Below are 26198 nucleotides of genomic sequence, written 5' to 3'. Positions count from 1 at the left end.
TCATTCTCTTCATAGCATGTCCGTTTCTGGCTGACACAGATGCGCTTTATCATGTTGAGAAGCCATCCATATGTTCTATTTTATGAAGTCTGAATGCGGGTTTCTGGCAAATGCCTTTTTAGCAATGATGGAGCACGTGTCCTACAACCGAGCCTGCGGTCCAGGGAGGGGAAACCAAAGGCTGTGCCCCAGCACCCATGGTGCCACTGCAGCCCAAGCCCCAGCGCATGTGACGCCCACGCAGCACAGTCACTGACGGCCTCCTAAGCGCTTCCCCATCCACGCTCCGCGTCGGGTCCGTGCTCTGAAGGCTGAGCAGAAATTCCCCCACACCTGCCTCAGTCTGATACAATTTCTGTCTCTTTCTGTTGGGGGAGGGCAGGAGCGGCTAATATTGTGACCACCCTGTACATGGTTTCTTTAACGTCGATGGCTTCTGGAGTCAGTCCTAAGAGGTTACACTGTCCTCGAAAACACTTCACTCAGTTTATTTAAATTGAGGTATGACTCAACTCATATTTTTTCTTTTTAGATTTTGTTTTTGGCTTTCTTGCATTTCCTTTACCATTGAGGTGAAGTGCACACAGGTCAAGTGCGTGAGCCCCACATGCCCAGCTCCGTGACCATGATGTAGGCATGCCTGTGGGATTCTGGCCACCCCGGCAAGACCAGAAAGGGGCCCCGGCTTGCTGGAAACTCCACGATTATTCTTGGTCCTCATCTGGGTGGTGACATGTCTATTAATTTTTTACTGGGACTGTGAATAATTCATATGTTTTACTGGTTTTATTTCCAGGCAGGAAGATTTGGATTTATTTATTATTTCCATAATTTTTCACTTTCTTATTAACTTCTGCTTTGATCTTTACAAATTCCTACTTTTTGCTCTAGTAGGGTTTATTTTGTTTTCTTTTTTGGAGTTCTTGAGCTGGATCTTTAATCTGTCTATATTCATTCTTTCCCGTTCAATAATATATTTAATCCACTATTTTTCTTCTGAACTCTGCTCTGCTTCCCATGGGCCCAGAGACATGTTTTCTAGATTCCGTGTACATCTGCATCCCACTGCTACTTCGACCTAAGAACTGTTGAAGACCAAGGTTTTGGGTCTGGTTTTCTTTTTTTTCCTTTTTTTTGTTTATTTCACAGTTTCAAATTTCTCACCTTGTGATCCAGTGTGTTAATTATATCTATTTCAACTTAGGAAGGGTTTCTATGTTATCCGTATGTAGTGAATCTGAGTGAATGAAGCACTTTATAGCAAGAGTGTTCTTTAGTTTATGGGGTTAAGGGCTTTATATGAAACAGATTTTATCTTTCTGTCACTTATTCTTGGCCCACCTGATAGATGAGGGATTACAAAGTGAACCCAATCCCCTCTGGCTGGCGTCCTTGAGGACTTCCCCCCAAACCTCTCCCCACATTCGCTTTTTGATCATCGATGACCTATCTGTGGCCTATTCATCTCATTTACTTTTTTGTGCGAAATTCTCTTGATACTGATAGACGTTTGTATTTTTTTTTTGCAGTGGCTGCTTTCTCAACTCTTGACACCACACCTGCCCTTCTCGGTTTTCAGCACTTCCTATTCACCTCCTGTAACAGATTAACCGATGGGTCAGGTATATCCTGCTTACAGTTTACCTTCCCACAGTTCAATGTGTTTTTGCTGCCTGATATTAACGTTAAATGTTTTAATCTTCAACAGCAACGGGGTGAACCCATTGCCGCCTCGTCCGCTCTGGTCTTCTCCCTCCAGAGAACATCCATTGAACGTGTAAACTCCATGTTACCACAACCCAGGGCCTGGTCCTGTTTCCTGATCTCACGGGTGTCAGTCAGTCTTCTAGCCCCATGGGCTCAGACCCGGTCTCTGGCCCGCCAGCTCCAGTCCGGCCTCTCCTCGAGGACCAGGGATACCCTACAGCAGAGCGTTCACAAATGACTTTTGTCTGTTCGAGGTCAGGTTCTTAATTTTTCCGTGAGGATTTTTTCTATCATTTGGATTTCTACAAAACTTTTGGGTTTTACAAAATTGTGTGATGGTGTTTTATTACTCATCAGGAAGGTGACTTTTATTCAATCCAGCTTTGTGCACAAGGCCCACACTGCAGGAAGGACAATCCTGACCAGGCAGCTCCGCACAGCATCCATGCACCTTCCCGACTTCTCCCTGCAAGGGGGAGCCGCGGGCACTTCCTGAGAGCAAAACGCTCACCCTTCCTCTCTGTCCCAGAGACAGACGCTCAGCCTTGTGGGCACTGACTGGCCCCTCTCTGCTGCACCTGTCCCCAGGCGCAGACAACAGGTGCCCTGTCCCTCCCTGCAGCTGCCCCCTCCAGCCAACCACTTCTTGGCTCCTCCCCACACACCCCTGCTGTTTCCACTGTTGAGGGCTGGCTCCCTCCCGTAAAGGGGCTTGGCTTCTAGCTGTAGTTCTGTTTGGCCCAAATTTAGGTTTGCCTTTTTTGGCTTTCATTCTTCTTGGTACTTCTGGATACCTTCCAGGAAAGGAGGAAGAAATGCTGACTTATGCTATAGCGTTCAAAGCAAAGTAAGTCCTTTTAACTTGTAAGCTTGACTCATAACTGCTTCCCACTTGACCCGCGCCGGCACCCACCCGCTCTGGCCCACACATGCTGAGGTCCCCAGGGCTGCCCTGGTCTGCCCTTGGAGTGCCTGCACCTGCCAGCCCCCAGCCTAGGGCAGTGGCTGGCTCACAAGATGCACTACATGGGTCTGCAGCTCAGTTCCCCACCACCCATCAGACCCACCTCTGAGGTCACCCCCTCCAGCAGGCCTCCCAAACCGCGACTGGCTGCCCCCATGTGTCTTCTTCAACCGTGTGATTCCAAGACTGGCATGTGTGATTTTCTTCCTGTGGTCCCGAGAACTTCTAAGGGTGCACATGCCTCTGCTCACCTCTCAACCCAATTCCCAGCTCGGGCGTGGTGTGCGGGAGGTGGTCCAGGCCCGCAGGCAGGGGTATGAGGGCATGTGGGCAACTGGCATGCCAGCTCAGCCTGGTGCTTCCTGGCACGAGTACCCAAATGCGGCACAGCCTTGGGGACAGTGTGCAGGCCAGGCGTCAGCCAGGACCATGGGGCCAGACCAGCGAGTGGAGGCAGGGTGAACACACAGGAAAGCACTCCATCCAGGGAGAAAACAAACTGGCATCTGACTGCCTACCAGTGCCTGATTTCAGGAAATGAACAGATCAGTATTAGAGAGGAACCAGTTGGGCTCTGGAAGGGGTTGCTGGACGAAGAATGTGAGCAGTACTCCCACAGGCACCTGGGGGAGCGGCCGGGCACTGGGGAGTGGCCCCCACCCCTGCCTGCTAGCCATGCTGACCCTGAGGCCACAGCCTCTCCGCTGGGTCCCCTCTCTCAGGGGGCTCACATAAAAGGATGGTGACAAGGTTGGCACCATGCTGCCCAGGAGCCTCTGTGCTCCATCACACACAGGCTCAACCTCGATTTCCTCATCTGTAAAGTGGGGCAATACCTCTTGCTCTTGAGGCCTGAGCAGGAAATGAGACACCTGAGAGGAAAACGCCCATCCCAGGGCCCAGCACACACCACAGCCAAAGCCCCTTCCTAGCAGTGCCCCAGGGCCCCCTCCCAGCCCCTCAGGGTGCACAGGGCCCCCCCTCCTGGGGCATCTCTCTCCCCCACCTGCAGGCCCAACCCTGGCTCTGCTGGGGACATGAGTGTTCATCCCTTGCCTTATAGCGACAGGCGAAGCCACGCTGCTCTGAACTGGCCCAGGAAGAATTGACAATGGGAAATGCATTAATATTGCAGTTTGCAAACACCTATTTCATACTTCACTGAGAAAAATCTGTATTTGGAGGTAGTTAAAAAAAAAAAAAGAACACAGGACTAATTGGATTGTATCTTCTAAGAGATGTGCTAAATGACAAAACCTCGAGGGCCATTTGGCCGGCGAGCCACCCGCGCACAGGGCTTGGAAGGCAGGCACCCCAGAGGGGCTGTCTGGAGGGCAGCATGCGGTTCGGAGGCATGCGCCTGCAACAAGGATGAGGTCCTGGGCCTGCACCGCCCAAGGGAGCCCCTCCGCACAGCTCCCACTTCCTCCCCGTGCCAGTCTCCCAGAGAGGAGGGGTTCTTCTGCCTCTCCAACCTCTGAAGCTAATGCACAAATTTATATTCCTTTCTTGGGCTCGCTCTCCAAATTAATGGGCATAATTACCAGCAGTGCCCGCTGCCAATGAGTCAAATGCCCAGGGAGCCTGCCTGCTGGCAGGCTGGGACTGACAGGAGCCCTGGGACTGGCAGGTGCCCCCGGGGACCCCTGGGGAAGCCAGACATGCAGCCTCACAGCCACCGAGGGGCGCGGTCAGCCACGCTCGTGTCCACGGCCCCCGCTGAGGCCAAGCAGGTACGTGTCCCTGGCATTTTCATGCTGAACCCGGAGCCAAACACGTGCGGGGACCTGGAGGCGGCCCTGCTGAGTACCAGGCACCAAAGGTCCCCTGTCCCCAGCCCACAGAAACGGGGCCTACCACTGACCTGGAAGTGAAGGACACGACGTGCCTGGGCCTTTGTTTCTTCCATGTGGAAGCCGCAGGCCGCCTAGGGAAGACGGCGGTAGCAAAGCGCTCACCTCTCGGTATGCAGGGCACTGGGGACGCCAGCATCCTCCAGGAGAAGGGGCAGGCCAGGCAGGAAGCTGGCTGACCTCTACCATCATGCCTTTCCTATCCGTTCCCTGCTCTGCACCATGGACGTGTGCTGCCTGCTCAAACAGTCAGGAAACGCTAAAAATATCCATTTACTGGCCCAGAGCCCAGGCCAGCACCCGCTGAAGAACAGGCTATGCAGTGGAGTCTTTGCTTCTGAGAGCAAACCACAGCTCGCGGCCACGTGTCCTCACCTTCCTCGAGGCACGAAGCTCATGTTTACTGGTCTCTCAGACTTGCACCCCGGGAACTGTGAGTTCTAGAGAGACAGCACCCCCAGGCCACCACCCTCGAGGGCACTGGTGGCACCGAACCGTGTCGGCTGAATTAGTGAGCATGCCAAGGTGCCCCACCGTCCCGCTGTGGGGTCCCAGCTTGCATTCAGGAGGGACTGAGCTCTCTGCCTCCTCACCAATGGCAGGCCCGGACCCCACACCACAGGGAGGGTGGCCATTCACGGGCCCACCAGCACAGTCCTGCAGACGTGTGTGGGAAGCAGCGAGTGGCGGGAAGTGCTGCCCTGGGGTCTCTGCTGGCCGGGCCATAGCCGGAGCTGCAGGGGCCTAGGTTCCCGGGATAGGCCCACCCTGCCCCGGGCCTCCTCGGGGCCTTGTGCCCACAGGTCAGGGCGCCTTAGCAAAGACTAGCAGAGCCTGGGTTCCATTTACAGATGCCTGGAAGCCAGGCCCCCACTTCAGCACAGATTGAGCCTGGGAACCAGAGCTGACACCGGCTTTAAGGACACCCTAAACCCAGGGTCGGAACACCCCCGTGTGAAGGCCTGGTGGGCAGCACCCCACCACTGCCACAGCGCACAGGCAGCCACGGCGCCGTGCACACAAGCAGGCCCGGCCACCCTGTCGTTAAGCATATGCACTTAGAGACTGCGTGGGCTGGGAGCCGTGGGCTGGTCTCCTGCCCCCAACTGGACCGCCCCTCCCTGCTGCTGAGGGAACAACCAGCTGGGACAGAGGCCCAAGAGCTGAAGGACATGCTGTCTGCAGGACACCTGCCCCACCGCTTAGTGGCTGGTGAACCTGCTCCACTGCATGCGTGGGAGCCAGGGACTGCTCACCACCCCCACAGAGAGAGGGCTGCTAACTACCTGGACTGCATCCCCCAGGCAGTGGGCACCACGTCTGGCACCAAGCACAGCTTGGGGTGGGGAGTCTGTGTGGGCTTCTGGGCCAGCATCTCCCTGGGCAGGGGTGCCAGCTGGGCATGGCGGCCGGAGGTATAGGAGCACCACAGGCCAGGCGCTTCCTGCCCATGAGAGGGACCTGTGGCAACAGGCAGGATGTGCCAGTTTCCAACGTGCACCCAAGCCTGCGCAGGAGCAGAAGAGGCCGACCGTCGTCAGCGTCGGGACTCTCACTCCTGATGAAGCAGCACAGAGGCACGAGCCCCGTGGGTTCTGCAGTTGGCTACACCATGTTCTGCTCACAAGGCTCACAGCACCCACCATGTGAGACCCGGTGTCGCTGTGGCCTGTGGCACACTCCAAGCCCGCCTCCACGCACGCACACACGGGCTCCTATTTCCCCTCTACCTTATTCTCTCTCTTTTTTTAAAATTGTTTTTTATTTATTTCTGAAAGAGAGAGAGAGAAAGACAACATGAGCAGGGGAGGATCAGAGAGAGAGTGGGAGACACAGAATCTGAAACAGGCTCCAGGCTCTGAGCTATCAGCAAGAGCCTGACGTGGGGCTCGAACCCATGAACTGTGAGATCATGACCTGAGTGGAAGTTGGACGCTTACCCGACTGAATCACCCAGGTGCCCCTCCCCTCCACCTTATTCTCAAGCTGCCAGTGAACATCAGTGTTTCCAAGCGGACAGGGGAGGGAGGGGTGGTATAAGTCACCTGCTGTCAAGGGTTCTGCTGACAGACCAGTGACAGACTGGGGACCAGCTCAGGACTGGGAGCAACACCTTCTGTAGGTCAACCAACCAACCACATGTCTACCCGTCGCATCTCCAGAAAGTCCGTGCCCCGCGGCAGGAGCACAAGGGTGGCGACTTCTGGTGGGGGAAGAACAGCCCTGAGACCACTGGGCATCCACGCACAAGAGTGAAGGCAGACCCGTACCTCACACCATTTTCAAACATCAACTCACGATGATTACAACCTAAGTGTAAGAACTAAAACCATAGAACCCTTAGAAGGAAGCACAGGAGTCCCATGTTTGTAACCCTGAACGCAGCAGCAACAATTTCTTAGATATGACCAAGAAAACATAGGCAAACGGCAACGGCAAGAGAAAAAAATAGACAAAAGATAAAAGCCAAACCTTGTGTGCACCCAAGGATATTCTCCAGAAAGAAGACAATTAGCAAATGACCTGATGAGAACCCAGGAAGTACAATTTACGAAGAACCCTACAGAACTCTTACTGCTCAATGCAAAGACAGACAACCTAATTTAAAAATGGGGAAAGGATCTGAATGGGCATTTTTCCAAGGAAAATATACAATCAAACAGCAAGTGTGTGAGAATAGCTCCACATCACTAGCCATCAGGGGGATGCTGCCAGAACCATGATGAGGTGGAAACTATCATGCATTACTACCTTTTCTCCCGCCCCTGATGGCGGCTGGCTCCTCCCCTGACCCTGACATGGTCGCCTCTTCTCCTGCCCCCAACAGCGGTGGTCTGTGCCTTCCCTCCCTTCCTTCTGATGAGGTTGGCTGAGATTGATCAGAGCTGCTAATCTCCAAGAACCAGAGCGTGGTCTGATGCACAGAACTCACCTCCGAGCGTGAGACCCATGGGAGGGGGGGGGAATTGGGGCAAGGCGGTGAACGCTGACAGGTGGAACTGTCTAAGGGATCTGTGCCCTGAACAGAAACAGACAAGAGCAGAGCACAGGACACGTGGCTCCCTGGTGGAGCTGCCCAAGCGCCAGGCTCAGTGGACCAGCCTCTGACCTGCCCGGCTCCCCTAGTAACAAGGTCCCTCCCTCTTCGCGAGGAGGCCTGGCCTGCCACACTCACTCACAGCTCCAAAGCGTATGAAACTTTAATGCTAATGGCACTCGAGGCTGGCTCACTAGCACGGCATAACCTTTAAACAGAGACTGCGTACTTCAGTTTAATTTGAGCAGATATGCGGTTGAATCTAGGGCCTCACCCAGTTCCACAAAGCAATACCCGGCAGGAGAAGCAGAGGAGAGTGCCCCCACCTCTACACAGTCCCAGCAAGCCCGGCGTTGCTGAGCGTTACAGGAAGGACACGCGCACCCCCAGGCTGGGGCCGGGGCACGTCAGGGTCCGTCTGGGCCTGGGACCACAAGTGGTACTGATAGGACCAAGGTCTGTGCATCCCAGGGACTCTCCCCAGAGCCCAGTCTGGGCAGGTGACTCAGGTGTCCCAGAGAAGAGATGAGGTCAGAGCGAGAATCTTGGTTAAAGGCACCCTTTCTGATCTGTTCTGGGCGCATCACACATTCAGGAAGGTCCCTGTAGTGGCTGCTGCTTCCTGGGGAGGAGCGGGAAGGACTGAAACAGACTGCCCTTGTTAACACTGGTGGCTCCGCGGGCACCTCCCAGGGAGCACAGCTGGAGACCTGAGCCGGGACACACCTGCACCTCAGGGAACAGAAGCCCAGCTGGAGGGCATGTGTCAGCAGGGATTTTAGCCTACAGGCCACTCCCCACATCAGCACATATTTACTGAGAGGATTCTAGTGGCTCCCACCCCCACCCAGGGAACAGGCTGCAGAAGCATCCTGGGGACTGTTATTGCTGGGGCGGGAGAGGCAGCCAGGGCGGCCTTGTAGCAGGTGACAAGTATGTGGTGAGCCGAGGCAGGAAGGCCCAAGGGGCAGAACTGGAGAAATCCAGTGTTTTAGCTGGAAAAAACCAGGAGCAAAGCTGAAAGTCATCAGCACTGGAGGTGGTCTGGGCAGCACATGGGCACCTGGGTGCTCTGTGGCGCCTGCAGCCCAGGGTGGTCTCTGCGCCCCAAACCTGGCTCCGCACGATGGGAGGCGTCCAGGCATCCGCGGGGACCAGAATGCTGGCTGAGGCCGCCTCCTCTGGGATGGCAGCTGTTGAGGCGGGGGTGGGGGTGNCCGGTAGCAGAGCCATGGCCACAGTTCTGTGGGCTCTGGACCCCTCCACATCTCCATGCGTGACCTCAGCGATGCCCAACAGGAAAAGGCCTCACCACAGACTCCTTTCCACTGAGGCCACTCTTCCAGGTAGGGCTTACCATGGCCCCAGGACACCGGCGCTCCCACGCCCCCAGGCGGGAAGGCATAGGGCAAGTCTCCCTCGAGAGGGGTGGGCCAGCCCCTTTTGTGCGAGCTTCCCCCCACTCCCAGGCCATGGACACGGGGGCCTTTCCACAGCCAAGGCAGCAGCAGCCAGACCGGTTGTCACAGAGCCCGCGCTGCCCAAGCCTCCGCAGAGGACCACGGGCACCAAGGCTAGGACCACGTGTGTCCCAGCTCCCCCAACAAACATCTGCAAGGCGTGTAGCTAACGTGCAGTGAGGAACTGCAGTGGCCAGTGAAGACGTGGCAGATTTAATAATACAGTAAGGAGCGAAATCACTTAACGCGGACACAAAAGGAACTGGTAGTTGAGAGAGCTAAGCCAGAGAAGGTCAGTGCAGAGACTTGAGACGTTTAAACAGTACAGAACATCATACTTAGAACCAGGCGGAGCATGAGAAGGTCTGTCGCAGAAGGCGACCCCGCTGGAAGGGGCCCCATGGTTTTTAAAGATGAATAACCAATTTCTATTTGAGTCTGTTACAGGCCCTCACTGCCTCAGCTTGGTGGGCTAGGGCTGCGGGCGCTTTCCTTCCCTCAAGGGGAGCGCCTGCCTTCTCCAGGTGCCCTGACGCCGCAAGAGGCCCCGTGGGCCTCCTGGTGAACCCCAGGTTGCCAGCTGGGGCCAAAAGCAACGTGCGAGTAATGGAAACAATCGACCAAACTCAAGTGAAGGCCATGAGGCCAGAGACTGCGAACAGGAGGTCAGCCACACAGAGCAACCAAAGCGCGGGGCAGGGGCTTCCTCTGGGAGGCTGACCGGCAGCCTCCAGGCTCACCCAGGCCAGGAAACAAGTGCATGTAAGACAACGCTGACAAGAGAAGTAACCGAAAGGTCACACCATCAACACGCTGAGGCTCTGGGGACTTTGACAACGTGTCACTGTGGTGCAGACAGGAACAGGCTGAAGTGTTCCCTCTGCAACTGGGGAGTTTTCTTCTCCTTTGCAGGTGATCCAATTAAGAGCCAGAAATTACATGAGTAGACATTTATTTCCTAGGCCAAGAGCCATCGTCTCGGACTTCTGTTCCTAAAACGCAGACAGGTCCCTGTGAGGTGATAAATCACCAACCTCTTGTTAGGTCTTCACGAACCTGGTGGAACCACAAAGACCGGTCCCCGCACGGGGAGACGGGCCAGGCGGGGACAAGTTGCTTCCCTCGCGTCCACACGCGGCCACTCGGCAAACACTTTACAGCCAGTTCCCACCCTGGGACTACGCTGTCCGTGCAGGACAGCGGGTGTGAGTGGGCCCCGCGGTGCCTACCGGACTGTGGCCTGGCCACCACTGCAACTGTCCCCTCATGAGTCACGATGACAACCCTGGTACCAGGGTGAGGGCTTGAAGGGAGGGTCTGGTGACAGCCACGAGCACGAGCATGCCGTGGCTGTGGCATGACCTGAGACAGGCCCACAACAAGGATGAGAGCCACGGTGACAGTCACAGGCCCACAGGTGAACGTGGAACGGGAAGGTGCCATGTCTCTACGAAGGGGAAGCAGAGGACCCTAAACCCAACCTGAGGAAGGACTCAGCCCCACAAGACAGCAAACCCATTCCAGGGGGCAGGAGTGGCATGGGGGAAGATATGCAAGGGCAACGTGCAAGGGCGAAGGAAGCCGCGTGCAGAGAGTGGCAGGAGCCCCAGTCAAGACATGCACACAGAGAGCCGAAGGGCACTCGGAAGTGGTGCTCAGGCCCGTGGAATCTGGCAGATGTGGGGTCGGAATGCAGAGCCATTTAAAGTTGTCCGGCCCGGGGCGCATGACCCGTTCTCTCCCTTAGGAGAGTCATTGGAAGACAGGACCCTGGTGGCCAGGACAGACGCCCTGAGCGGGCCTCCACCAGCATCCAGTGTGGGGCACAGTGAGGAGGAGGGGCCCTGGGGCTGGACTCTGGACGCCCACACACTGGGGCTCAGGGGACAGACCAGCTGTGCAGCATGGGCGGCAGGTGCCATACCCCTGTGCAGCCCTGCCCCGGGACAGCCCTTGAGGGACAGCGGCCAGCTCCCTGTCCCTCAGTCATCCAGAGCCCTCAGCCCTGAAGCGCCTGCCAGGGACCCTGCTCTTGGGGGCGGGGGGGGGGGGGGCCTGGGCCCCCCAAGTCATCTTGACGCTAAATTCTAAATAGATGTCATCGAGCCCTTCCCCCAAGTCAACTCCCCCCCCCACTGGGGGCCAGCACTTAGCAATGGATCTGGGTGGCCACCTGACAGCCCTTCAGGCTGGTGTCCCCATGTGTGAAGCGGTGACCGGCAACACTGCCCATGTCAACACGGGCTGGCGCCACCCGGGACTCAAGGGGCAGGAGCCCTGAAGGCCCAGGCAGAGGTGGGCGGTGGCAGCAAAGTCCCTGGCCTGGAACCTGCCGGAACACAGGCCTCTGTCTCCTGAAGAGCACAGGCGGGTGACAAGAGGGCCACGTAGCAAGGCTCGGGACATCCTGTCTCCACGGCTGCTGACGTGGCGCCTGGCTCACCGGCAGGCCACTGAGGGTGCCGGGAAGTGGGCGTCATCCCCACTGTTGCTCAGGGCACTCCAAGACCCGCCCAGCCACATGCACTGGCCGTCAGCCTCACTGCCTCACTCTGGGCCAGCCACCAGACATGCAGGGACGAGGAGGACACGGCTGCGATGTGGAGGAGGCAGCACGGTCACTACATGCCACCAACCGGCCAGCGCATCTGTTCTCCTGCAGTGAAGGCCTGTCTCCTTCATGGCTGTGCTGAGGAAGCAGGATGGCCAGGGACATGGTCAGGGAGACATGGCCAGGGGAACAAAGTGAGAGGGACACGGCCAGGGGGGCACAGCCAGGGACACAACCAGGGGACACAGGCAGGGAGACACAGCCAGCTGCTGGCATTGAACTGCAGAAGCAACAAAGCCCAGGAGACACCGGAGGCGAGTGCAGCAGGCAGGACCAGGTCCCGGGACAAACGCAGTGGCCCAGACCATCTGGGTTGGCTCAGAGCCCTGGGCCATCCAAGTGAGGGAGGTAAGGGCCGGGTCAGGCAGGGGACACAGCCGTCAGCGAGAGACTCTGACTCAGCCATGACTCCTGGGGCCTGCCGTCCTGGGCCCCGACGCCTCCCTCCATGACACTGGGCCCCAGCGGTGGGACACAGACTCTGCTCTGCAGGCGAGGAACCCTGCGAGTGACCAGGAAGACCCGACCCGAGGCTGCCACCGGCCTCAGGGACACGAGTCCTACTGGTCCCTATGGCAACGCCCCCTGCAAGACCTGACTCGCTCAGCACAGATGAAGGTGCCCCATTGAGGCAAGGGGTCTTCCAGCCCTGGCTTGGTCCCGTGGCAGGACGGATCCCAGACATGGAATGAGTCACTATCAGTCAGAGAACGGGGAGGTTCTTGTAATAATTTTCCGGAAGGCAGCTGGCAACACTGGCAGGCTGCGATAAGGCCAGGTTCCCGAGCAGCAGGCACGTACAGATGCTGGCTGCCAGCACTGAACAATGGAAGCTCACACAACCAACCCCTCCTGCCGATTTCCCGGCCTCAACTCTGCCTTCACAATAACAGACCCATCAGCAAGGCACATGCGGGTGAGTGTGCCCCTCATGGAGCTGAAAATCGGCTCTTGCCGGCACCTCTCATGATCCACGCACCAGCCCCTCAGAGCCACAGCCAGCGAGCCTGGCGCCTCAGGATGAAAGCCCAAGGCAGGGAGAAGCCCTGTGTGGGCGTAGAGGGCCGCACACTTGCTGGCAGATGCCGCCACACCTTGGAGCACCAGCCCCACCAGGGCTCTTCCCAGCTGACCCTGTGCAGGCCCAGAGGCCGGCAGTGGAAGCCCACAGGAGCCACAGGGGGAACGGTACTCAGGGCGGACAAATGCTTAGTTACCCAGTCGTGAGGGCGCTGTTCCCCTTAAATCGGAAAATAAATCCTTGCTCCCTGGAGTACGTAAAACATTACAGGGAGTTTTATAGTTATAACCAAAACCCTCATTTCTCTAGCCACCGCTGGCCATATCTAATTAGGGTGAGGGATGTTAATGACACAGCTATGGCCCAGGACATCTCTCCTCGTGATATTAATTGCACTTAAAGAGAAAAGCCTGAATCGCGCCATGCTTCCTAATTAGCACGCATCTGCTAATTAATAACAGAAAGGCGAACTGTCTTTGTCTTGTCATCTGCAATTAGCTACAGATGTTTAAATTTTCCTTTTCCCCTCTTCTTTCCTAAAAAGCGAATCCACTTAGGGCCAGAAAACAGCAGGCCAGGAGAGGTGACATAGGAACCGGGTGTCCCTGACCCAGATGGACAGTGGGCATGGCCACAACCATTACCAACACCGTCACCAAAACAGCATGAGGGCTGTGGAGCCAGACCCAGGGTCACCTCGAGCCTCCGGCCCCACATCCCAGCTCTTGCTCCCACACCAACCAGGATCTACAGTGGGGACAAACTCCCTCCCGACCCACTGGGGGCCCACCTGGCCCTCACCTTCCGGCTGGGGGAGGAAGCAGGGAGAGCAGAGGCTCGCAGGCCTGAGTAAGCACCTATCAGCCACGCCGGCCCGGTCACGGTCCTCCCTCCAAGAGAGAGAGGAGAGAGAAACAGGTGGGAAATAGCCCCAGAGTAGACAACAAGGCAGACAGTGAACTTGAGTGAGGAGGCACACTGGCCACTGATGAACCCCAGTCGCAGAGGACGCGGACGCTTGGGCCTGGGACACACCCACGGGGCCCCCACAGTGAAAGGGCCAGCGGGACTGGTGTGCAGCTTGAACAGCATGTGTGAGACGGCAGGGTTGTGCTCCCGACGGGGGCAACCGCCCTCCCCAGCTGACTGGCAGGGCTCGAACCTCAGGCTGTCCCTTCTCAGCGCCGCACGCAGGCCCCCGAGGACACACGCAGGCCACGGTGCTGTGCTGGCCTTGACCCAGGAGCCCAGACCCGCAGGCCCTGGCCCCCGGCATCCAGTGGCAACTCAGACCCCCGACTTTCTCTCGGGCCTGCCCTCCCCCGTCTTCCCCCACTACCTGTGACTGCCTCGTCCGGCTCCCTGGCCACACTGCCATCTCTGACCCCTGGACTCCCGCTCTCCTCGCGTCCACCCTCTGCACCGCCAGCAGGACCACTGTCCACCGAGCACCCCTACACCCCTCGTCCCCACCTGCCTTGGGCCGCCGCCTCTGGACTGTCCTACCGCCCACACTGTGGCCAACAGCAGCCGCAGGACAGCCACAGGACAGATGAAACAAGTCCAAGGACACAGCATGTCCCCTTGTGGGCACTCCTGTTTTGCAGGTGATAGCCAGGTGACCCACTCAAGGCCAGGGACTGGCAAGCGACGACACCACACTAGGAGCCCCGACTCCTCACCCCAACCGGATGGCGTGTGGCCTAGGGTGGGGCACTCCCAGCACCACCTATAAATGTTCCCCATGGCCTTCCTGTGACCCTTGTGGCTAGGTCCCTACACAGGCCAGACCGTGGGCCGCAGCAGCATGAAGGGCCTTGCAGTTTGTGTGGCACAGGCTGCTGTCTGTCCCACAAAGGTAAGGAAGCCATTCGGCATGGGGCGCCCAGTCCAGGGTCAGCGGTGCCTGGCCTCCCAGCCCACTGTGGTCCTGCCCAGCTCTGTAGGCAGCCCCCGGGGGTGGAGGTGCGGGGCCGACGTGGTCTGAGAAGAACAGCCCAGAGGAAACCTGCCAAATGGCTGAGGGGAGCTCCATGCGCTCAGCAGCGGAACAGGGGCTGTGGGGCCCTGCAGGAGCCTCGGGGTGCATACCCTGGGAGGTAGGACCCCCTAGGCTGGCTGCTGGGGGACAACCTAAGGACGACACAGCCGTGGGGGCCAAGGCAGGGATCACCAGGCCGCGGGGGCTTCACCTCTCAGGAGGGTGTGCAAATCTGCTCCAGCAGGGGCATGGCTGTCCCCACACCATAGGACACCAGGGGATGTCCTCGCACCGGGGAGCCAGCACCCGGCTTCCAAGCCTGACACCCTTTTCATTCCCACCCACATTTGTGATGACAGGAAGGGCCGTGGCCGTCGGGGACTCCCAGGTTCGCAGCTACATGACAGGGACGTGGTGTCCCCCACACTGGGCTCCCTGTGGCCACAAAGACCACCACCAAGGGACTCACCATGTCTGCTCTCTGCTTCTGGCCTCCCAGCTCCTCCAGGGCCTGTGACAGCTGAGCCTTCAAGACAAGACAGAAAGCAGGGTCAGTGGGCCTCCTGCTGCCCATCTCCACTGCGCCCACTGCCTGCTGAGCACGGGGACCCCGGGGAGTAGGAGATGGCCCTGCGTTCCTACTGCTGGGAGGAGGTGACCAAGGGGCGGCCAGGAGACACTCCAGTGCACGCCTACACCCGCTGCCTGAAGCGGCAACGCAGTCACGGGCGCGGGGACGTTCGGAGTACGCTTTCCACACCCCTGGCAAGAGCAGGGCCGCGATCTGTCTCCTCCTGGAAAGTCCCCGTTCCGGAAGAAGCAGTCAGGGTGACTTTCCTGGCAGGGCCAACATCCAGGAAAATCCCAGATGCCCCCCAACCACTCTCCCCTAAACGGGTCTCCAGGACTGTCCTGGGGGGCCTGGCCTGTTCTACCCCAGCACAGAGATGCAAAGGATGGTGGTGCCAGGCCGGGCCCCAGGGAGCCCAGCAGGTGCTCAGGGGTGGGCACGCTGGCTGGGTAGTCCGGCCGGCACGTTACATCCCCACGGCCACCGCCGCAGAGCAGGCAGAGCATACGCCAGGGCAGCCCACCAGCGCCCAGAGCCGGCCAGGTGCACCCAGCCCTGTCACTCGCGCGTGCACCTGGCCATCACCGTCACCAGCGTGCTTTGTGTGGCTCGCCCGCAGTCCTGCATGATGTGTCCTGAGCAGCATGAGGCCAGGATGCATGCATACGGGAAGAAAGAGGCACAGGTCGTTCCCAGAAATGGTGCAAAAACGTCCTGAGGGAGTCGAGGGGTCACTAACTTCAGCACCGCCAGTGAGCGGCTGCAGCCAACTCAGAGCACACAGTCTGTGCCACACTGCAGTGGGACACTTGTCGGGACTTTGAAAGCCCGCATGAGCATAGTTCCCCGGCGCAGAACCGCGAACAAGGTGAGTGAGGGCAGCACAAAAAGGCGGCCTGAAAACTCCAGCAATAAAACCGAGCTGAAACCCAAACCACACAGCAGTCGTTGGGACTGAGCGCTGAGCCCAATGCCCTGTCCTGCAGGCCAGGGAGGGGCTCTTCACAGCCCACCTGCCACAGCCTCACTCAGGCCAGACAGAGAGAAGGGCACAGCCATCAGGCTGGCTGGTGGGGGCCTGCGAAGGGGACACGTAGGGGGGCTGGCGGTCACACTGGCCTCAGTGGGCACTGCGGGGCCACCACTTGTAGGCAGGACGAGATGCCTAGAGGAAGGCCAGGAGAAAGACAATGGGGACACCCTGCTGCCCCCTGAGAGAGACCCCCCACACACACACAGAATGAGATCAGCTCCGTAGTGGCAGGACGTAGCCCAGCAGAAGGGGCAGTATATACTCCTCTAGGCTGGCAGTGTGCAAGGGCTGGTCTGGGAGAAGACATACGCCCACCTCTGGGCCCAAGGCCCCCTCGCCCCCCCCACACCCCCTGAGGGTCAGCTCAAGCTGGGATGAAGTCCCCACCCCTCCCTGTCCCAATAGGCAGGAACCTACCACCCTGCTGAGCTGGCCGGTGCCTGGAGCAAAGATAGAACACCTATAGGGCAGGGGCTCTGGGGGCTCGCTCAGGGGAGTGACTCCTGACTGTGGCTCAGGTCATGATCTCACGGTTCATGGCTTGGAGCCCCACGTTGGGCTCTGTGCTGACAGTGTGGAGCCCGCTTGGGACTCTCTCTCCCTCTCTCTCTGCTCCTCCTCTGCTTGACTGCTCATGCTCACCTCCCTTCTCTCTCTCAAGATAAACATTAAAAAAAGAAAAGAAAAATAGTTATGTGACAGAAAAGTAGGCATGAGACAGACATTTCTGAGAAGATGACATGTCTGCAAGTGCGTGAAAATGCAAATCAATGTCACTGGAAACCAGGAAATGCAAATCGAGGCCCACCCACCACAAAATACCATTTGGGCCCATTAACAGGCAGAAACAGAGCTCAGGTGCTCCAGGAGTCAGGAAGGATGGTGAGGATAAATGCCAGGGACCGCTCCGGAAGAGTCCTTGGATTTTCCCCTCTCACCCAGTGACCACCCACGATGTGTCCCCAGGAATCTGCAGTGTGTACCCAGCTCAATGGCACAAAACTGCTCCCGGTGGCACTGAAGGGCTAAGGATCTGAAACAACCAGCTGCCCCCAGCAGGGGTGACCCAGAACGCTGTGGCGCATCCATGCACACAGAGGTGTGGCCAACACCCCCCCCGNGGCCAAAGTCAGCCAGGAGAAGTGCAAAGTGAAGGGTTGAGTGTGCTCAGGGCCACACCAGGTGTCAGCTATGTGCTCACACTCACGCTGGGTGAGCAAGCCACAGAAATGCAGTGGTGACTAGTAGGGCATCTGGGTCACAGAGTAAGCCCCTGGGCCAGGCAGTAAGGCCAGGACATGTCATTGTGGCCTCTGCAAGGACACAGATGAGCCAAGGCATAGAGACCAGGATGAAGAGGCAGAGGCTGATCCAAGATGCTCCACGCTCTGCTCAAAACCCCAGCCACCGCCTGAGAGAGATGCAGGCATCATGCTTCTCAGACGCTTGTGTGACCCAGCGCTGTGACATGGGGCCACTATACGATGGAGACCGCTAGGGCTGGAGACATCCTGAGAAGCCAGAGTGACCGGCAGAAACCCAGCTGAAGGAACGCCAACACGGCGTCGGGACACGCGCTCGCCTCATGCCCCCAAGGGAGACATGCCTTGGAGCAGCTGTCAGGACAACGCGGCCCGGGGAGTGAGGCTGGAGGGGACCAGCCACGCCTAACACATCCCACAGAGGCAATGGGACAGCAGAAGGCACCACCCTGAGCTGCCAGGGAGCTCCAGGGAGAAGGGAGGTGTCCAGGGATGCAGAGGCCATCCCCATGCAGAGGATAGAGGCACAGAGAAAAAGGGGTCACTGGGGCAGACGATTCTGCATCCCCATCAGGACGCCATGCAGACCTGCTCACCGAGTGACATGTCACTGGGCTCGTACCTTGTGTGTGATTACGGCCCAGTGAGAAGGGGACGTGAAGCACGCACCCTTGCACCCCAGAAGACAAGCTGGGGAGGAAAGTAGAGTCTGTTCTGCTACATGAAGAAGTTTCAAAGAGTAGGAAGTTCACCATCAGAGAACACCACCCCACAACCTGTCATGTGTCCCCACGGGTGGCCCTCCGTATCCAGGACCCTAAGTGTATGGGAGGGCTCAGGCTGGAGTAGCAGGGGATGGGCCACTGCTGCAAGCCCTTGGCTGAGGAGCCATATGACCAGGGGATGGGACGAGTAAGGGCAGGCAGCACAGGATGGAGCCTCTAGCTAGGCGAGCCAACGCAGCTCAGGGACAGACAGACCCATAGGCGTGGGAGGGACGTGTGCCCCCTGGCTCCGGCACATAGGACAGATAGGTGGCACCACAGATAGAGCAGGGGAAGGGGCAGCAGAGAGCCCCCTACTGGAGTGAAGACAGGTCACCCTCACACAGACTCTGCCAGTCTTGACTGGCCACTTCTACCCGTCCTAAGGCACAGAGGCCCAAGGGAAGGCTCCCAGCACATGGCAGCTGGACTTCCAGCAGAGACGACAGGTGGCAGGGGGGACGTTGGTCAGGAGGGCAGCTCCCAGCCACTCAGCAGCCCTGCCAGGACTGAAGGGACACAGGCAGCCCACCACCACCGAGTTACGGCCTCTGATGAACCAACATGAGGCCCCACGGCGAGCTCTCCCAGCAGGCAAGGTGGTCCTTCCAAGTGCACCAAGCATGGTCAATGCCCCTGGAGGGGCACCAGCCAGAAAAAGAACGTCTGGACCCCTACTTGCCTCCCCCAGCGCCGGCATCTCTTCCTCTGACCCCACCGCAGCCCATGTGCATGCGTGTCCCCCAGAGCGCACTTTGGCAAAGCAGCCCTGTCAGCAGCCAGGCCTGAGTCACAGCAGGTGGGCCAGCCTCTACCCCCCTGCACCTGCTGGCCCACGCCTGGCGGCAGACAGCTGGTCACACACCCCCACCGGGCCCCAACCCGTCACCCCTTCCTGTGGTACCGTGTCTACAAGTGTCACCGCAGCCACATGGGCACGGCAGGGCAGCTGGGGAACGGCCGGGAGCAGCACCAGCCAAGGCAGCGGCGGCCCGTGTTCACAGACAGCAGCTGCTCGCCACGGTAGGCTGTCCAGCAGCATCTGCCTGGCCCTTTGGTGATTCACTCTGGCCTCATGCCTGACACATCTGCCAGGGCTGGGCTGTCCCCTGAGCAGCAGAGTGTCACCAGGCCACCCGCGCTCCTCCTGGGCCGCTCTGCTCGCAACACCCAGGAGGCCGAGGCCACAAGGAAGGCCAGACTCACGGCCCAGAGAGGAGGATGGCACACCCGGAGCGCTGGAAGGCCCTGGAGAGGCACACGAGGTCTGGGGCTGGAGAGCAGGGTCGTTGCCCATGTTTTGGGGGGAGTCCAAGCGGGGCGCACAGGCTGCAGTTTCCAGCCAGGCTTCTGGAGGATGGCTTCCTCCCTGCAGCCGGCATTCACGCACTGGGGGCCTGGCAGGAGGGGGTGGGAGCGGGGCTGGCGGAACACGTGTGTGCCCTCCACCCAGGCAGGACCACGTGCCCGGCACTAGGACTCAGATGTCACTCCTGTAACCCTGCCACCCTGCTGACCCCTGGCCTGACTGGGGAGAGTAGGGAAGATGCTGGTGTTCATCCTGCAGGTCAGGGAGTCCTGAAGTAATGGGGGGGGGAACTCTGCAGGCACAGAGCTGGCAGAGGGGCTCCGGGGGGAAGGTGGGGGCCAGGGAGCAGCAGGAAGGCTGCAGATTCACAGCGACTAGGCTGAGGCACCACCTGCGGGAGCCTGGGCTCTCGGGTTCCAGCCCAGCCGACCCAGGGTCCGCAGATCAGAGGGGCTGGCAGGAGGGCATGGCGTGGAGGAGCATGCCCAGGAGCACATATGAAGGGCACAAGGCGTGCGGAGAGGCCGGGGTGCCCACAGGGCCACATCAGGCTTGCAGCTCACAGGGCCCTTACTGGTTCAGGGACGCGTCCTCTACCCGGGCCCCTGGGTGGCCGCCACACTCAGACACGTGCCCCAGGCCCATGCGCCACTTGTGACAGGCAGAAGCCACACAGAGACCTTGTGTGGCTATTTTTACCCGGAGGTGAGAAGCTGTTAGGGGAAGAGCCAGCGCCCCGCCAGTGTGGGAGCTGGGACAGCAGAGGGCCAGTCCCTGCAGGTCATGACAGGCTGCTGCAAGCTGGAGGCCAGGCCAGGAGGACGTGGGGGCACTGTGTGCTGCCCATATGCTTGACAGGGAAGGAGGAGCACGCCTGAAGTGAGAGGTCACATGCAGGGAATGAAAAGGAAGCCTCAGGCTGCTGGCCTTTCTGCTCTACTTCCCTCATGGGTTTGTGGGCCCAACCAGGTGCGGGACCCGGACCCACTCGTGCTTTCTGTCTGGCAGAGGCCCCAAGGGTCGGTGCAGGGTCCCAACCCCTGGCCAGTGTGGACAGCAGCCACAAAACAGACCTGACGACATGTAAGCAGGTGGCCCGTGGTCCGAGCTCCACCACGGGCCCTGGCTGCAGCAGCCCATCCGGTGGAGGCGTCCACACCACCAAGGCCTCTGCTGTGACCCAAGGAGAAAGGCCTCTCCCAGTCCCAGGGCACATCCAGCCCTGTGAGGCACTCTGTGAGGAGGCCCATGACACTGTGCAGGGCTTGGTCCCTCCCGTTTAGCAGCCACAGGGGTCATGCTGGAGCAGGGTTCTCAGAGCGAGGCAGGGACCAGAGCTGCCCTATCGCCTCGGAACTTGCCACAGGGACAGTGTTTCAGCCCAGCCCCCACACACCTACTGAGGCAGAGCCTCTCAGGGAAGGACCCACAGCCCTATGGGCCACCAGAATGTGCTCTGCATTTGAGAACCAGGGCCAGAAGTTTAATCTGGAGCCAGACAACCAGAAGCCAGTCCCAAAGTTGCTGCATTCCTGCACCGAGGCAGAAGCTGAAGTACTGGCCCAGGGCATCAAGGTGGCTGGGCAGGGGTTTCCGGCTGTCACCCCACAGAGCATGGACTGAGATAAGTCTCCATGGGTGAGGATGGAAAAGATGACCAAAACTAAGAGCTGGTGTTTGAAAAGATAAGCAAAATTGATAAACATTTAGCTAAACTGAGTTTAAAAAAAAAAAAAAGTCTGACATAAAATCAGAAACAAAACAGGACACATAACAACGGATAACACCAAGACACGAAGACTTGCTAAGAGACTACCAGGTACAATTACCAACAAACCATATGATCTGAAATAAACAAATGAACTCCTAGAAACACACAAGCTCTCCAGGATAAACCACAAAGAAACAGAATATCCAAACGGACCAGTAACAAGAAGGCCGAAAATGGTAATAAAAAAAAAAATCTCCCAACAAAGAAAAGCCCAAGGCTAGCTGGCTTCACTGGTGAATTTTACCAAATGTTTAAAGAATTATTACCAACCCTTCTCAAACTCCTCCAAAAACATCAAAGAGAAAGAAGCACTTCCAAACTCATCTTACGAGGCCAGCATCAGCCCAATGCCAAAGCCAGACAAGGACATGACAAGAAAACTATAAGCCAACATCCTGATGAACACGGATGCGGAAATCCTCAACAAAGTACTAGAAAAACACATTCCACAGCACATTAAGAGGATGATACGCCATGACCAAGTGTGATTTACCTTTGGGATGCAAGGATGGTTCAATACCCACAAATCAGGCAATGGGATGCATCATGGTCACAGGACGTAGGATAAAAATCATACGATCATTTCAATAGATGCAAAGAAAGCACCTGACAAAATTCAACATGATTTCATGATAAAAATTAATCAGGTACCACCCACTCTCTCTACTCCTATCTGACACAGTGCTGGAAGTCCTAGCCACAGCAATCAGACAAGAGAAAGAAATAAGAGATAATCCTAATCATCAAGGAGCAAGTAAACCTGTCCCTGCCGAGGATGTGACTGTACATATAGGAAATGAGACTCCGCCAGAAACCTGTTAGAAGTAACCAATGAATTCAGAAAAGTGACAGGATTCATAATCGATGTTGCAGAAGTCAGGTATGTTTCTACATGCTAACAATGAACAATCTGAAAAAGAAAACAATTCGACTGCATCAGGATCAAAAAAACAATAAAACTTTTAGAAACAAATCTGAGGGAGGAGGTGAAAGACCTAGAGACTGAAAAGTATAAAACGTTGATGAAAGAAACCGAACAGAGCACAAATAAATAAAAAGACATTCCATAATCACGGGCTGGAAGACATGATACTGGTAAAATATCCATATAACCTGGGGCACCTGGGTGGCTCAGGTGGTTAAGCAGTCAAGTCTAGGTTTTGGCTAAGGTCATGATCTCCCAGTTTGTGAATTTTGTGAATGTGAGGCCCCCGTCAGGCACTACACGGATGGCACAGAGCCTGCTTGGATTCTCTGTCTCCCTCTCTCTCTGTTCTCCCTTGCTCATGCTCCTTCTGTCTCTCCCTCTCAAGATAAATTTATGCTTTTTTTTTTTTCTTTTAAGAAATTTCCATTACCCAAAGCAAACTCCAGATTCAATGTAATCCCAATGGCATTTTTCACAAAACCAGAAAAAATTATCCTAAAATACGTATAGAACCACAGAAGATCCTGAAGAGACAAAGAAATCTTAATGGGAGCAAAGCTGAGGCATCATGCTTCCTGATTTCAAGCCACCACAAAGCCATAGTAATCAAGACAGTGTAACATCGGCATAAGAACAGATGTGCAGACCAAGGGGACAGAACGGGGAGCGCAGAAGTAAAGGTACCAAGGCTTCACAATGGGAAAAGGACAGGCTCTTCAAGGAATAGCGTTGAGGACACTGGATATGCACATGCAAAAGAATAGCAGTGAAGCCCTAATCGTCCACCACGCATGCAAAGTCAACTCCAAATACAGACTGGAATCCATAAAAGTCCTAGAAGAAAATGGGAAAAGCTCGTTCATCTTTGTAATGATGGTTTGTTCATTTTTTTTTTTTTATTTGACATTAAAAGCACAGGCAACAAAAGCAAAAATAAACCAGTGGGTCTGAATCCAACTAAAAATCTTCTGCCCAGCACAGGACACCACTGACAAAACAGAAGGCAACTGTTGACAGTATTTGCGAAACATGTAGGGAAAAGGGGTCAACACCCACGTTTGTAAGGAACTCATGCAACTCAGTATCAAAAAACCAAACACCCAATTAACCGCAGGCAAAAGGACGCGCAGTTTTCCCCAAGAACATGGAGGCCAGCAGGCCCACGACAAGGTGCCCCCACACTGAGCATCAGGGACATACACGTCAGGACCGGTCGAAGGCCACCTCACCCTGGTGAGGGCAGGTGTGCTGAGAGACAAGAGGCAAGGGCACTGGTGAGGGATGTTTTGAGCACCCTGGGTAGGACGGTTGATTGGCCCAGCCTCTGTGGAAATGGTGTGGAGGCTCCTAAAAGAGCTAGGATTGGAAGTATGATCCACGCGGTCCGGTATCCTCATTCTGGGAACACGGCAAAAGCAAACGAAACGACCCTCTCAAAGGACCTGACAGCCCGGTTCACCGCAGCCTGAACCCCAATGGCCTAGACCCGGAAATGGCCCAGGCGCCTGTTGGTGGAGGATGGACAAGGAAACACACTACCCATACACGACAGAACGTTATTTAGCTTTCAGAAAGAGTCAGATGCCACCACGTGTGACAAGATGCAGGAACCTGGACGGCATTCTGCTAAGAGAAAATAAGACACGGAAAAACACCACAAAACCTCGCATCCAGGCCGACTCTGAAGACACACAGCTCACAGGAAGGGCGAGCGGAAACGTGGCTGCCAGGGGCCGGGTGGGAGACACTGGGTGCGGGTGCGCGGGTACACCTTCCGGGTGTGAGGGGAACGAGACCTGGGGGCCTCACACGCAGCACGATGACAGGAGCACAATACTGATTCTGTGTCACAGGCTTAGAATATGCCAAGACAACAGATCATAAGTGCTCCCACTACAAAACCGACCAACGGGAGAGGTCGGGACTATGCCGCGTGCACGTACACCAGAGCAAAGCAGGGACCATGCCGTACACATGTACACCCGGGTGACGCAGGGGAGACCAGCCGCATGGTGTGGTCCCTGCACCGTGTGCAGATAAACACGGGTACCACCCTGCACCCCTCGGGGGTGTCATTTGCATGAGCAAGTCATATGTCAGTGCAGCTGATGGCAGCCGGCTCTGCAAGCCTCGTGCCCGCCCTTCTCAGGGCAGATAGATGCCCAACCTGTGCAGCGGCGCTAGGGACCACGCAGACCAGGGCTCTGCCGCAGCGTCCTACACGGGCGCCCCGCCTCCGTCCTGGGCACGGGAGCTGGTGCCTCCCCACGACGTCTGTCTCCCGTGGGTCTTGGAAGAGTTCTCCGTGGAGGGTTCCCCAGGCCCAGCTCTTCTCACTCACCCCTGCTCGTCTCCCCTTCTTTAACATAGCGCTCACCATTTAATGCTGCCTCATGATTTTCCACTGCACTTGGACACCGGGTGCTAGGTAACCCTAGGGTCTTTGTGCAAGGAGAGCGAGCAGGCACATTTGTAGGCACTGTGGATCTGTTGAGCTCCCCAGGGCGCCTTCTGAGGCCACAATACCCCTCCCGCAGCCCAGGCAGGAGGGCAGAGTGCTGGGCTCGGACCCTCATGGAAGCAATGCGGAAGGGGCAGGTGGAAGCATGGGGATGGCTGTCCTCCCCATGCAGGCCTTGGGAAGCGCCTTCAGGCCCACCGTCATGTGAAATTGGGATTTTTCCGCACACCTTCCTGAAGCCAGCAGCACCATTATCTGTTTTAATTAAATAAATTGGAAAAACAAATCAGGCAGATATGTTGGATCAAAGTGGCATGAGCTGCATATTTATAGCTCGGTCGACAGAGGAAGGTTCGTGACATATGCTACCAACTTCTGCAGCCCCTTTATTAAATGGAATAAATAAAATCCATGCAAAGTGGCACCAACGCCACCAGAGACAGGCCACTGGGATTCTCCCAATCTCAACCTCCCCAGTTCGTCTCGCTGAAGCGTGTCTGCTGGACGCAGACGTGCTCCGCAGTAGAGCTACCTGATTAAGCTCAGGGAGCGAACCGCGGCATCTGGAAAGAAGCAGGGGAGCTCATCTAACTCGCCCAGCGCCCCCCTCATCCTTCCCTATGAGTGAACAGGTGGGCCTGCTGGCGTGGCCCAGGTGAGGACATACCGCATGCTGGACAGTCCAGTGTGGCCCAAGAGGGTCCCCCCGACCCGCCCCCGCTGTCGTGGTGGCTGCAAATCAAGCAGCAGCAGCAGCAGCAGCAGCAGCATCCAAGGGGTCCCAGGAAGAGTGGGGCTGGAACAGACATCTGACAACTATAGCTGGCATCCCAGTTCCAGGCCCCCCCACCCGTTTTGTCAATAAAGTTTTATTGGGAGACAGCAACACCCACCGTTCACAGATGGCCTGAAGCTGCTTTCCAGCTGCCACAACCGCACAGCTGATCGTGAGGCCAGAGAGCCCACATGGCCCACAGTATTTCCTCTCTGGCCCTTTACAGATAAGGCTGAGCCACTGACTGGAGTGAGAAGCCATGGGAGCCCAGGGTGAGGGACAGGGTGGAGATGGAGGCCACGGCAGAGCGGGGAGTGAGAGGGGAAAAGACATCAAGGACAGACGTGAGGACCAAACACAAAGAAAATAAAGAAGGAAACAGATGTGCTTGGAAACAAAAGGACAAAGCAGCAGGTGGAGGTGGGGAGAGGCAGAGAAAGAGGCGCACATCCCGCCCCCAGCACAGCAACGCTGTTCTCTCCTTCGTCCCCCTGGACCCTGCCTTCCAGGCCAGCAATCCATCAGGCGAGCAGGGGGGAAAGGGGCGGGCTGTGGAGAGGTAATCCACCTCCGTAGTCAGACCCCATGGGCCGTGGGGGTGTTTTCCCTGTATGCACTTCATGGCTCCCCGTGGCTCCTTAAGGCACTTGAACAAAACGGGAGCGACTCTGGGGACTCACCAGTGAGCTC

At 57.2% G+C, this 26198-nt stretch overlaps 1 protein-coding gene across 4 annotated transcripts in view; it reads right to left on the bottom strand.

Moving 5' to 3' along the window:
- The window catches only part of MAD1L1 (mitotic arrest deficient 1 like 1), a 305713-nt gene that overhangs the window by 118455 nt on the left and 161060 nt on the right, over positions 1 to 26198 (bottom strand). For 3 of the 4 annotated variants that reach the window (XM_077758777.1, XM_077758780.1, XM_077758778.1), the window contains exon 13: positions 15104 to 15160. The exons of the other annotated variant lie outside the window; for it this stretch is intronic. In XM_077758777.1, coding sequence (XP_077614903.1) covers positions 15104 to 15160 — 57 coding nt within the window. The remainder of the gene's footprint in view (positions 1 to 15103; positions 15161 to 26198) is intronic. 4 annotated transcript variants of the gene reach the window in all.

Source organism: Crocuta crocuta, unplaced genomic scaffold (genome assembly GCF_008692635.1).
Source record: "Crocuta crocuta isolate KB4526 unplaced genomic scaffold, BGI_CrCroc_1.0 scaffold273, whole genome shotgun sequence".
NCBI lineage: Eukaryota > Metazoa > Chordata > Mammalia > Carnivora > Hyaenidae > Crocuta > Crocuta crocuta.
Note: the sequence above shows the minus strand (reverse complement) of the source record. Positions and strands in the feature narration are given on the sequence as shown.